The sequence below is a fragment of the Engystomops pustulosus genome, chromosome 4, assembly GCF_040894005.1.
Source record: "Engystomops pustulosus chromosome 4, aEngPut4.maternal, whole genome shotgun sequence".
Lineage (NCBI taxonomy): Eukaryota > Metazoa > Chordata > Amphibia > Anura > Leptodactylidae > Engystomops > Engystomops pustulosus.
In genome coordinates, this window is record NC_092414.1 from 115041882 (window position 1) to 115055382 (window position 13501).

The following is a 13501-nucleotide window of genomic DNA, read 5'->3' on the forward strand; positions in this document are numbered from 1 at the left end:
CAGCATCATCCACCAATATCGCAGTAAAGTTTTCTGTTCCATCAAAATCTTAAAGGGGCTGTCATATTATAGTTTGATGTTGCATTCAAATCTTAAAGGTTGCGTCACATTTTAGTTTACAGTTGCATTAAAATCTTAAAAGTAATATTGCTGTAATGTTTGCCTTCCCATCAAAATCTGAAAGGTGCTGTTTCTGTATAGTTTGCCATTCCATCAGAATATTAAAGGTGCTGTCATTTATAGTTTGCAGTTGCATTAAAATTTTGTAGGTGGTATCACCTATAGTTTGCCATTCCATCAAAATCTAAAAGGTGCAGTTGCCTATTGCGAGTAAGGGGAATAGCCATCATCAAGGTGCATAGAAGCCTCAGATATCTTTGCAGACAGGTCAGTATATGGAGGAGAGAAGTAATTGTGCATGTGGCAGGGCAGGACAGGACAGAACTGGAGCAGTATGAGTAAAAAGTGAAGGTGTACGAGGCTGAACAGGACTGGATGTGCAGGTGGCATGGACAATAGCGATGTCATTTATTGAGTCTAGAGGGAAAAAAGGGATGTACTTACATGAGGCTGCATGTTAGGGGCTGGGGTGATACTGTTACATGGCACTGCAACCTAAATCTGGAGGCATATGAGGGATGTTTTTACATGAGACTGCATTTTAGGAGGTTTGTGGGGACAGAAGGGGTGCATTTACGTAGGACTGTGTTAATAGTATTCAGAGAGTGCTGAATGTTGTGTCAGGGAAGGACTTATATTCAGTGTGTAGTATTATTGAAATTTATGACGATTTGCATCTTTTCAAGTGTCCAGGCAGTTTTTATGACATCCTGGAGTTTTTACAGCCTGATAAACTCTGACCTGAAGACTGTTCTGTGCAGACCCCAAAAGTCATTTGGTCACCACCCCCTTCCTGCATCAGGACTTAGAAACAAAGAACTGTTTAAATATTCCTGGACTCTCACCATCATTAACACTTTGTCCAATCATGAGAAACAATTTTAACTACCGGTAATTAATCAATGGGAGATCTGAACCAAATAGAAACTGTATAAAACATTGTGATATTCAGGAAAACAGGTTTCACTCTATTGGGGCTGCTAAGACAAGCTGGGGTGTTCCATATTTCTCCCACCTCCAGGGAATCAGGATTTACTTTAATTTGAAATTTTCTGTTATTTTTCTCCCTTTTTATTTTATAACTGTTTTGCCGTCTTATGTGTCATTTTATTTTGTAATTCTTTTGTTTTTAACATCTTTTTGGACGCACTGAACAACCTTTTGTAATTAAAGCTTTTACTTTAATTTTGGTCCCTGTATGATCTGCAAACTCATATCTAGTGATGTAACAAGGTGAGTGCTTGAGAAGCAATAGTGGATTTAGCTGTGGGTACTTATTGGTCCCAGTATACATGCAATAAGTGGTGGCAGCGGATAATAATTGGAGTGCTGGAGCTGTATGAGGTGTGAGCGCAAGTTTGAGTAGGCTAAATTAACCCATACAGTCGCACCCCCAGTCACATGACAAGGCAGCGGCGTCCTCTCCGTGACAAATTGGTGGCAGCGGTGGGATCATTTCATTTTTGTCAGGACATCTAGTGCTGGGATTAAGCAACTAACCTCTGCACTGAAGGACTAGTGGAATCCTTGGAGGAATACCCTAGTTTTACACGGACCAAATCAGTGCTGTTCCCCACACGTGCAAACTGTTCCCCTTCCCTGTTTTTTTTTCCTATCTTTTATTTGGCAAAGGTTGCACTCAGTGATGGCAACCATCTACAAGAGGCATAGCAAGAAGGCTCTAGCTCACCTCTGTGAGCAGAGAGGTATCAACCCGGCTGACAAGTCCAAAGAGCTGCTGGTTTGTGCTTTGATGGAGCAAGATGCAGAGCAAGGATCTGGCACAGCTCAATGGAGCCAAGATATGGACATTAATCCTGGAAGAGTTTTCCCTGAGGCTACCCTCAGGAAGGCATGGATATGTCTCTACAAATGGCTTTACAGCAGCTAGGTGAATGTAATTCTAGCCTGGGCCTGCAGCTTATACTTCAATTTAATCAGGTGGCCGAAGCGCAAAAGGAGAGAGCAGCCGCAGAGCGAGTACAAATTTAACTCCAGAGGTGTACCGCAAGAAATTCCGAACCGTAAAGCGAGGACCAACTGACATCTACGCTGATACAGTAGGCAACTTACTGTAGACTACCTTTCTACAGTGGACCCGAGGACTTTCTGTCAACAGCCGTGAGGACCAGGAGGATCTCATGACAAAAGATAAATTTCTGCATATTTTTCCTAAGGATGTACGACAGTTTGTTTGTGACAGGAAGCCTAAAACTGTGGATGCAGCTGCGCAGATTGCAGACTCCTATACCACCAACCGGATGCCTGAAGCTAAGAGGGAAACATCCCCCAAAAGGTCCACCACCTGGAAGGAGAAATAAACTAGCACAACCTCACAGCCTACTGTCTCCAAAGTGGGTGAGAACCTTACACTGAGGGATTCTATAAATAAGGGGGATATGCGCATATGTTTTAATTGCAACAAAGTGGGTCATCTGAGGTCTGCGTGCCCATATAGAGGAGCGACTGTCTGCTCTACCACAGCAGTAGTCATGCTGCTTTCTTGTGATAAGGAAAAGTTACAGCACTACACATGCAGACTGTGATAATTGGCGATTGAGTCACCCAGGTATTAAGAGACTCAGGGGCAAGTTATTCTCTAGTTTGCTCTGAGATTATAAACCCTGCGGACATCATTCCAGAATAGACTTTGCCTGTGAAGGGGATAACTGGGTGCTATTCAGGAGGGCCCGTTGCCAAGGTTTTTATGGACAGTGGTTCAAAAAAAGTTATCAGAGAGGTGGGAGTGTCACAGGAATTGCTTGTGGATGTATTGTTGGGAAATGGTTTGGGGAAAATGACATCTGTGTATGTGCACAACAATCACATGATAAAATGGGCAGAAGCCCAAGGGAATAGATCTGTGATGGAGGACAGGATAGCAAGAGGAAGGTTATGTCTGCACCAGAACCAGAGGTGTCCCAGTATGTGGAAGCTAAGGGGGGGTGAACTCGCCCCCAGAGATAACCCTGCAGTCAGCAGATATGGTGAAGGGTGTGAGAGGATGCCAGGATGGAGTGTCTGAATCTGCATCTCAAATCTCTAAGGTCTTAAGTGTGGATCTGGCGGAGGCCATTACTCAAGGAGAGGTCTTAGAGCAGACCGGGGGTGTCCAGATGAGTAAGGCTCAGAGCATGAGCCACAAAGATGCCTCTACTCAGACTGGGGAGATGAATTGTGTCCATGAACCAAAGACGGCGTATACACTAGAACCAGTGTTCAAAGAGAAGACTGGGGTCCACAGTGAAGTCAGGTTCCCAGTGGTGAGTGTTGCTAGCGCAGCTTTGAGGAGCAGTTAGGACGTGGAGCAGGGGCATAGAGACTCTCAGGAGAATGTTCAGTCAGTGGTCCAACCTAAGCCCTGTAGTATAAATGGTAAAGGGAGGGACCCCATTAGCTCTACAGAAGGAAAACCAAAACACAATATAACTGGGCACAGTAGTCCTACACTTAACTCCATTGGCATTTTGTTCGGCAAGGAGAGGGTTATGCGCTTGTATGATTCCATCATGTGAGCAGTGGTGGATTTCCTATAGGCATTTCCCACTTGGTAGAGGGGATACAGAACTTAGTGTTTCTGAAGCACAAAGCCATAAAGTCACCAGGGGTCCCAGCAGTCTACAAGTGACCAGGGGTGTTGTTACTTGGCCTTATACACAGGACCAAATACCAGATGGTTGATGCGCCCAGGTAATCACATCTTATGGCAATGATTTTTATGGTACTGAACTTCTGTTATGTATTATGGTAATTGGCTTGGGAAAATTTTAAATGGCGTGGGTCATTTCAAATTTGCACAATCTTAAATTAACCCATACAGTCGCACCCCAAGTCACGTGACGAGGCAGCGGAGTCCTCGTCTTGACACACTGTATGTTGGGAAGGTGACTTTATTTTAACTTTGATTGTTGGTGGATTTAAAGGAGTTGTCTCGGATTTGGAAAACCTGTTTGCTTCATTTAGTTTGCTACACTAAGTTTTCCACAACTGAGCTGCAATACTAGCACAACCTGTAGTAAGGTGGGGTGGTGTTTGTGGAAGAAAGCAACAACGGGGGTCTACTAAGGGCCCGATTCACGTTTTCCTGACGTGTTACCCGAATATTTCCAATTTGCGCCGATTTTCCCTGTATTGCCCCGGGATTTTGGCGCACGCGATCGGATTGTGCCGCATCGGCGCCGGCATGCACGCGACAGAAATCAGGGGGCGTGGCCGAACAATAACCCGATGGATTCGGAAAAACCACCGCATTTAAAAAAAAAAAAGTGGCACGGGACACGCGCTTACCATCACCAGGTATAGGATGGTGCATTCCGGCGGACCTCGGGGAACTTCAGCGCAGCAGCGACATCTGGTGGACGTCGGAGGAACTGCCTTAGTGAATCGCCGCAAGACCTGAATCCAGCGCACAGAACGCACCGCTGGATCGCGAATGGGCTGGGTAAGTAAATCTGCCCCAATGTCTAATGCCAGACAGAAATTTTAAGGAGAGTGTGCTTTTCACATAAGACTATGGGGGGAATTCATGACAGTGCAGAGCTCGACACTATTCTACTGCTGTACCAGATACATCATTGTGAGTATGAATCTATCACAGATTAAAACTATTGAGTTCAACATTTAGACCTGTTTTAGGTGTTGCAAACACTCATTATTTTTTTTAGGTGAGTGGACTATTTTCCATCCGATAAAAATGGTAAATGGTAAAAGCCTTGATGAAATTGTTGGACTGTTTTACTAAGGCCTTTTTTTGCACAGGTGGCAGACAAAATTTTTACATGGAAGGGACTGGATGTTGATGTTCATGGAGACAATCAGCATATGGCAAGTCATACTGATATAAGGGAATGTATCACATGCTCGTTTATGTATGCCGGTAAAGTATGCAATTCATATAGTATGGCCAGTGTTGTGGTGAGACACCATCTCAGTGGGGCTAAGATAAAGGGGAAGTTAACACACATCATTACTATGGTAAAAGAGCAGGACAGTCTGTTAGGCTCATGGGAGTTGTACTATCCTGTGTTGGCCATTTTGGAGATAACTCTGCCTACTTTGGAAAACCCAAATAAATTTGTGAATCATAAGAGCAAACTATTTAAGGAGTTTCGTTGTATTCATTTAATTATAACATTATGGGTTTTTGCATCAGACTTTCATGTTCCCAGAATACTCTTTAAAAATCTAAGCACCTCATGTGTGACCAAGAACCTGCAAAATAAATATGGGCTGTAGTGGATTAGACAAATTCAACAGCCTGCAGACACCACCGGCTAACTTTGCTGCTTTGGTTAGCTCAGCCTGTACCAGCACCTCTCAAAGGACCAGGACACCCGCAAAGGGAGGAAGTGACACCACCAGCCTATACCACCAGCAGAAGCACCACCGTCACCATCACCGTCCACACCATTTATGCAGCTGTCAATCTCCCTAATCATAGAGAAAAAGAGTTAGTTCAAGCCATCTCTCTCCTGGGCTCTGGTCCTGAATATGATCATTGGCAGATTGAGCTCTTTTGGACATGATGGTGCCACAGGAGGAAGAACAGTTGTCAGGCCAGTCCACACATGGCTTTCAGGGTGGGTTGCTGGAATAGTGGACAGGTACTGCATTGTTTTATCCAGGGGACATTTTTGGAGGAGGAAGAGAAGTTTTCCTCAGAGCAGGGTGACACCTGGAGCAGCTTATGGATGTCAATAGAGTGTAGTTGGGGAGAGGAGGAGGAGACATCTCCAACCAAGGACAACTTGCCCAGGTAATCACCAGTTCCAAATATTAGGTGGCCACCCTACAAGTATAGTGTAGCATCCTTAATTCCAATAATAGAGCATGAGATAAAAATTAATGAGTACAAGCAAGAAAATTGTGCAGGCACTGCTGGATGAGTGGCCCTCTTACATTGAGAGCACAGTGGCAGCATGTAGAGGAGGAGGAAGTCGCCAACACAACCGGAACACCAGCACCACCGCAACAAGGAGAGTGAGCATGGCCACAATGTGGAATGCCATGCTCAATTCTCCTCAACCTCCACCACCATCTGATATGGTACATAGTACCAAGAGGCAAACTGTGACCCCCAAGCATGAAGATTGTCTGGTCACACTTCGCCTGGTACTGTAGGATGGGTCCTTCCTGTTCAATTTCTGGATGGGAAAATTAGACACATGGCCAAAGCTTGCACTCTATGCCTTGCAGGTTCTGCCCTGCCCAGGTCAGCACCACCAGTGGTGTCATCATCAACAAAAGTATCGGGCTGTCTACATTAAATGTGGACATCCTCACGTTCATTAAGATGAACCAGGCAAGGATCCCATGGGACTTGGCTGTGCCAGTGTCTGAATAAATGGAATACTGCAGTACCTGAAATGTACCTATTTGAGTATAAGCCAAGTTTTTCAGCACATATATAACTCGACTTATACTCGAGTCTATAAAAAATTAACACTTCACTCTCTTTTCTGAAGCCCTCTTCAGGTCCTCTTCTTGCTTCTGGTGCCTCTTTGTGTCCTCTTTGGGTCTTTCCACTACACTTTGACTCCTAGGCACCGGAGCATCAGAAGCAATAGGAGGACCTTCGGGGGGGGGGGGGGGAATCAGAAAGGTGAGTACAGTTTTAAATTCTACAAGCTTGGCATACTGGGGGGCATGGACTGGGTATATACTGGGGGGGATGGGCAGGCTATATACTACAGGGGCTGGCTGGCTATACACTATGGGGCTGGCAGGCTATATACTGGGGGGATGGGCAGGCTATATACTACAGGGGCTGGCTGGCTATATGTTATGGGGTTGGCAGGCTATATACTGGGGGGATGGGCAGGCTATATACTATAGGGGCTGGCTGGCTATAGACAGGAGGGGCTGGCAGGCTATTAACTGGGGGCAGGGGCTGGCATGTTCTCTAATGTGGGGGCAGGAGCTGGCAGGCTATATATTATAGGAGTCAGGAGATGGTAGGCTATATACCACAGGGGGCAGGAGCTGGCTATAGTCTACAGGGGCTGGCAGGCTATATAATACTGGGGCTAGCAGGCTATATACTGGGGGCAGGGCTGTCAGGCTATATACTGGGGGGCAGGGCTGTCAGGCTATATACTGGGGGGCAGGGCTGTCAGGCTATATACTGGGGGCAGTGCTGGCAGGCTATATACAGGGGGCAGGGGCTGGCATGTTCTTTAATGTGGGGCAGGAGCTGGCAGGCTATATATTATAGGGGGCAGGAGATGGTAGGCTATATACCACAGGGGGCAGGCGCTGGCTATAGTCTACAGGGGCTGGCAGGCTATATAATACTGGGGCTAGCAGGCTATATACTGGGGGGGGCAGAGCTGGCAGGCTATATACTGAGGGGCAGTGCTGGCAGGCTATATACAGGGGGCAGGGGCTGGCAGGTTCTAAAATGGGGGTCAGGAGCTGGCAGCTATATATTACAGGTGGCAGGGGATGGTAGGCTATATACTGGGGGGTAGGGCTGGCAGGTTATATACTCTGGGGCAGTGCTGGCAGGCTAAATACTGGGGGGGCTGGGCTGGCTATATACTGCAATGGCTGGCAAGCTATATACTGCAGGGGCTGGCAGGCTATATACTGAGGTGGGGCTGGCTAGCTATATACTACAGGGCTGTTAGGCTATATACTGGGCGGGGGCAGGGGCTGGCAGGCTATATACTGGGGGGGCAGGATCTATCAGACTATATACTGGGGGAAATGTGCTGGTCGGCTTTATACTGACTGGAGGCTGAGACCAATGCATTTCCCACCCTATATACGGTAACTTCAATTTGACATATATTGCATTACCAGAATTTTAAATTGACAAGTTCTGCATTCCCAGACTTTAAAATGTACAATTTACGGAGTACCTAAAATTTAACTTTAAGTTAACAAATTCTGCAGCACCTGAAATTTAACTTGAAGTTGACCAATTCTGCAGTAGCTAGATTTTAACCCCATCGAGAGGAGGGTTTGTGGTTTCCCATTGCTTCTTTAACCGCTATGAGGATACCTAGGTCTAAAATCCCTGAAGGCCTGTAACCGCCTTTAACTTTTTGGATGTTAAAGTTCGAGTCCATGGGGTTCGTGTTTGGGTTGTGGGATAGTCCTGGTCCAAATGGAAATTTTTCCAGATATTCAGATGAACCCATCGAACCTGAATTTCAACCAATACGCTCATCACTAAAGTCAAGGATTTTGTCTTTATCAAATGGTCAACCAGGGTTAATTGGGCAGTTTTTATTGTAATAAAATCTTTTTATTATCTATATTTTCTTGCATTTTCATGTTGCAAGATTGTATTGAATTAACATAAAAATAGTTTTTTATAGGTTCTATTCTATATGTTGCTCCCAGCACCAAAGTCAGCTAGAATTAGTTGATTCATAGGAGTTCCTGGGTGTTGAGCTCCCACCTATTTGAAAAAGGTCTTTTAAATATATGCATAAGTTTGAAGGTCCTTTAAGAGTTTGTGAAAAATATCTGTAATTACTGACATCAGAAATTCCAATCCATAATGTTTTAAATAGCCATCCAGCTCTGTTTAACTTCTATTTGATGTCTAGTGTAATGCAAAAGTTCAAATAAACTGTAGAGACAATCCAGCACAATATTGTAAAATTTAATAAATCGGAGGAGACAACGCCAAGACAGGGCTTCTACGGTGTCACATGATGAAGAAAGGTTAACTATATCTAACCAAAGGGGTTTTATACAGGATTTAGCTGTAATTCAATGCAACAACTAGCTATTTCTGGCTGTCCAGAAACAGATATTTCTAATGACATGATAGCAAGGCCAACATTGCGGAGAATATGTGTAAAATGACATGTGGGTTGGGACTGGGGGAGGTGGGAAATAACTAAATGTCAGTTAAAATGGAAACAAAGTATAAAGTGTAAATTAATTAACTGTTTCCATAAATAAACTTAAAGGTCAGAAACGTACAACCCGCAATAAACCTTCTTTACATATTTATCAGAGCAGATGATGCTAGCATATTAATTATTAAAATGATTAACCTTCTATACGATAAGAAGCATTTACTTCTTTACAATATACCATATATATTCAAGTATAAGCCGACCAAAATATAAGCCATGGTACCCAATTCTACCACAAAAAACTGGGAAAATGCTCCTTCAGTCAGCCTCATAGAATCCACTGTAGCAGAGGGAAAAAGGCAGGCACACAGCAGGTGACTTTTATGGCCAGGATCTGATTGGAGGTCTTCCATTGTGCCAGTAGTGGTCCAATGTACTGTTCCAAATACTGTTTCTGCAGCATTCCCCCTTAAAGGAGAATCCCCTTCCCGACTAAGAGACCAGATCTCCTAGACTGGCACACACTTATGTATGTCTGTGACAGTGTAGAAGATCTAATCTTGATCTGGTACACTGCTGCTATAAAGCCTCTGGATGGAGGAAACGCCACTTGGTAAGTGAACCCTGGTAGAGAAAGGGTATTATTGGTCGCAAGCCGGGCTTCTATTGGTGTTTCAAATTTTGTATATTAATCCCCTATCCACCATGGGTTACGATACTAATCGGGTTCAACTGTATATTTCCCCTTCATTCTGAATGTGAGATTTTTTGTTATATACCCATACCACATTCAGCTCAAATTCTAAGCAACCATGACACAAGGAGGGCTTCATCAAATGGGACAAAATCTTCAATATTTTTACAATGCAAAAGGCTTCATTATTTTAATTGCAGTATTTTATTGGATAAACATTTTACTGTTACAGCAGACACTTCACGCTACCCTCATATTTCATATGCATAGTGTGAAGTATGACATGGATAATGCAATTTTGACTTACATGCTTTGCTAAGTTCGGGCTCTTTGAGTCTACATCATACCTAAAAACAAAGCAAAGAAAATGTATTTGAAATGTGAAATACACAATGATTAATAAGTACAGGAAAAATCAGTTCTATAATAATTAAAGAAATGTCTTTATGTGATTGCTAAACATAATTTATTATATAGTTTACTAGCTGTATCCCCAGCATTGCCTGTGATAGTAAATAACAGCTCTTAGCAATAACAAAATAGAATGGATAAACAAACAATATTTTATATTTATGTATCTCTATCTATGTATTTATATTTATCAGATTAGCTCATAATACCTCACACCTAAGCTGTCTAATGTTTATTGCCTATAGTAACCAATCAAAGTTCAGAGCTCATATTAAAGACATGTGGCAAATAGAAACTGAGCTGTGATTGGTTGCTAGAAACTGAGCTGTGAGTGGTTGCTTTCTGCCACAGGAGCAGCAGACAATGGCTCCTATAGATGGTGATTAATTTTCGAAAGTCTGGGGTGAAAATTTTGATTCAAAACCTAGTCTATGACAAAATTTGTACAAAATTTGATGATTGTAAACACAATGGTGCAGATTTCTTTAGCGGACATACATACACCCAGCTTTATATATTAGATTTATGTTTGAGCTCCACTCCACTGCCTTTTTACAGGATTAGTGCAGTGTATTATACAAGCGATCTATGATATGTTTAAGTCCTGAGTAGCACTTAACATAAAATCTGTAAAAAAAATGTATTTAGTAAATGTATGTACATGTATGCTGCGAAGTTACCATTTATTCAATAAACAAAGAATTACAACATTACCGTGTTCCTGTGAAGTGTATGCACCGAACACCTATCATCTGCCTTTTCCTATTTTGTTTAACCCCTTACAAACGTGTGACGTATATGTACGTCACACGTGGACTGTGGGTGTATGCATAGGGCTCAGGGCTGAACCCTCCCAATACACGGTGAGTGTATTTTGCTACAGCAGCGATTGATGCTTGGCCTGGATTACTGTTTCCTGTGATGTCATGGAGCAACAATCTTTGCCAAAAACAGCAATAGGTCTTTGTAAGACCCAAGGCTGTATAGTTTATGATCATTTGTTACAATGTGCCAATGGCACATTTTAATACGTGATCAGGAAAAACTCCATATACTGCCATACTATAGAATGGCAGTTTATGGTAGGATCAATCAGACAACCTAGGGTTAAAGTACAGTAAAATAAATAATCTAAAAACCCTAAAAAATCTAATCACCCCCCCTTCCCTAGAACTAATATAAAAATAAACAGTAAAAATCATAAACATGTTGGATATTGCCGCGTCTAAAAATGTCCGATCTATCAAAGTATAATAAAGTATATTCCAAGAATTGAACCTGGTAATGGAAAACAGCGCCCAAAGTTGAACATGCCACTTTTAGCCATTTTGCAACATATAAAAAAATGTATCGTATATACTTGTGTATAAGCCCAGTTTTTCAGCACAAAAAAATGTGCTGAAAAACCTCGCCTAGGCTTATACAAGTCAATAAAAAAAAAAACTTACATATTCAATCTCCTGAACCCCCGATGCTCGTTGCGGCTCCTAGCGGGTCCTCTTTGGTCTTTTCTTTGATGTATTAGCTGGCAGAGACACTTCTTTGCAATCTGCTGGCCAGCAGATCACATGGACACGTCTCTGCCAGCTAATACAACAGAGAGAAGACCGAAGAGGAGCCGCCAGGAGCCGGGCCGAATATTGGGAGCCGAAACAAGCAATGGGGCGCTGAAGGGTGAGTATGTAAGTCTGTTTTTTTGGATGTGCTTGGCTGGCTGTATACTGCTGGGGGTTGGCTGGCTACATACTACAGGGGGCTGGCTGTATACTACATTGAGCTGGCTGTATACTACATGGTTGGCTGGTACATACTACAGGGGTCTGGCTGTATACTACATTGGGCTGGCTGGCTGTATACTACATGGGGCAGGCTGTATACTACATGGTGCTGGCTGGCTGTATACTACATGGCCGCTGGCTGGCTGTATACTACACAGGGGCTGGATGGCTGTATACTACTTGGGGGTGGCTGGCAGTACACTGCTGGGGGCTGGCTGTATACTACTGGAGGCTGGCTGTATACTACTGGGGCTGGATGGCTATATACTACTGGGGGCTGGCTATTTCTGAAAAATTCTTCATTTTAAAAGTTTGAAATGTTCTGCTTTCCAGGCAGATAGTTAAACTATCCAATGGTGCAGATTTCTTTAGCGGACATACATACACCCAGCTTTATATATTAGATTTATGTTTGAGCTCCACTCCACTGCCTTTTTACAGGATTAGTGCAGTGTATTATACAAGCGATCTATGATATGTTTAAGTCCTGAGTAGCACTTAACATAAAATCTGTAAAAAAAATTTTATTTAGTAAATGTATGTACATGTATGCTGCGAAGTTACCATTTATTCAATAAACAAAGAATTACAACATTACCGTGTTCCTGTGAAGTGTATGCACCGAACACCTATCATCTGCCTTTTCCTATTTTGTTTAACCCCTTACAAACGTGTGATGTATATGTACGTCACACGTGGACTGTGGGTGTATGCATAGGGCTCAGGGCTGAACCCTCCCAATACACGGTGAGTGTATTTTGCTACAGCAGTGATTGATGCTTGGCCTGGATTACTGTTTCCTGTGATGTCATGGAGCGACAATCTTTGCCAAAAACAGCAATAGGTCTTTGTAAGACCCAAGGCTGTATAGTTTATGATCATTTGTTACAATGTGCCAATGGCACATTTTAATACGTGATCAGGAAAAACTCCATATACTGCCATACTATAGAATGGCAGTTTATGGTAGGATCAATCAGACAACCTAGGGTTAAAGTACAGTAAAATAAATAATTTAAAAACCCTAAAAAATCTAATCACCCCCCCCTTTCCCTAGAACTAATATAAAAATAAACAGTAAAAATCATAAATATGTTAGATATTGCCGCATCTAAAAATGTCCGATCTATCAAAGTATAATAAAGTATATTCCAAGAATTGAACCTGGTAATGGAAAACAGCGCCCAAAGTTGAACATGCCACTTTTAGCCATTTTGCAACATATAAAAAAATGTATCGTATATACTTGTGTATAAGCCCAGTTTTTCAGCACAAAAAATGTGCTGAAAAACCTCACCTAGGCTTATACAAGTCAATAAAAAAAAAAAACGTACATATTCACCCTCCTGCGCCACCGATGCTCGTTGCGGCTCCTAGCGGGTCCTCTTTGGTCTTTTCTTTGATGTATTAGCTGGCAGAGACGCTTCTTTGCAATCTGCTGGCCAGCAGTTCAGATGGACACGTCTCTGCCAGCTAATACATCAGAGAGAAGACCGAAGAGGAGCCGCCAGGAGCCGGGCCGAGGATTGGGAGCCGAAACGAGCAATGGGGCGCTGGAGGGTGAGTATGTAAGTCTGTTTTTTTGGATGTGCTTGGCTGGCTGTATACTGCTGGGGGTTGGCTGGCTACATACTACAGGGGGCTGGCTTTATACTAAATTGGGCTGGCTAGCTGTATACTAC

The 13501-nt window shown here is 43.1% G+C and overlaps 1 protein-coding gene across 2 annotated transcripts in view; it reads right to left on the reverse strand.

The window, feature by feature from the left end:
* The window catches only part of CPNE8 (copine 8), a 190703-nt gene that overhangs the window by 98522 nt on the left and 78680 nt on the right, over positions 1-13501 (reverse strand). For both annotated transcript variants that reach the window (XM_072147109.1, XM_072147111.1), the window contains one exon: positions 9938-9977. In XM_072147109.1, the coding sequence (XP_072003210.1) occupies positions 9938-9977 (40 nt within the window). The remainder of the gene's footprint in view (positions 1-9937; positions 9978-13501) is intronic.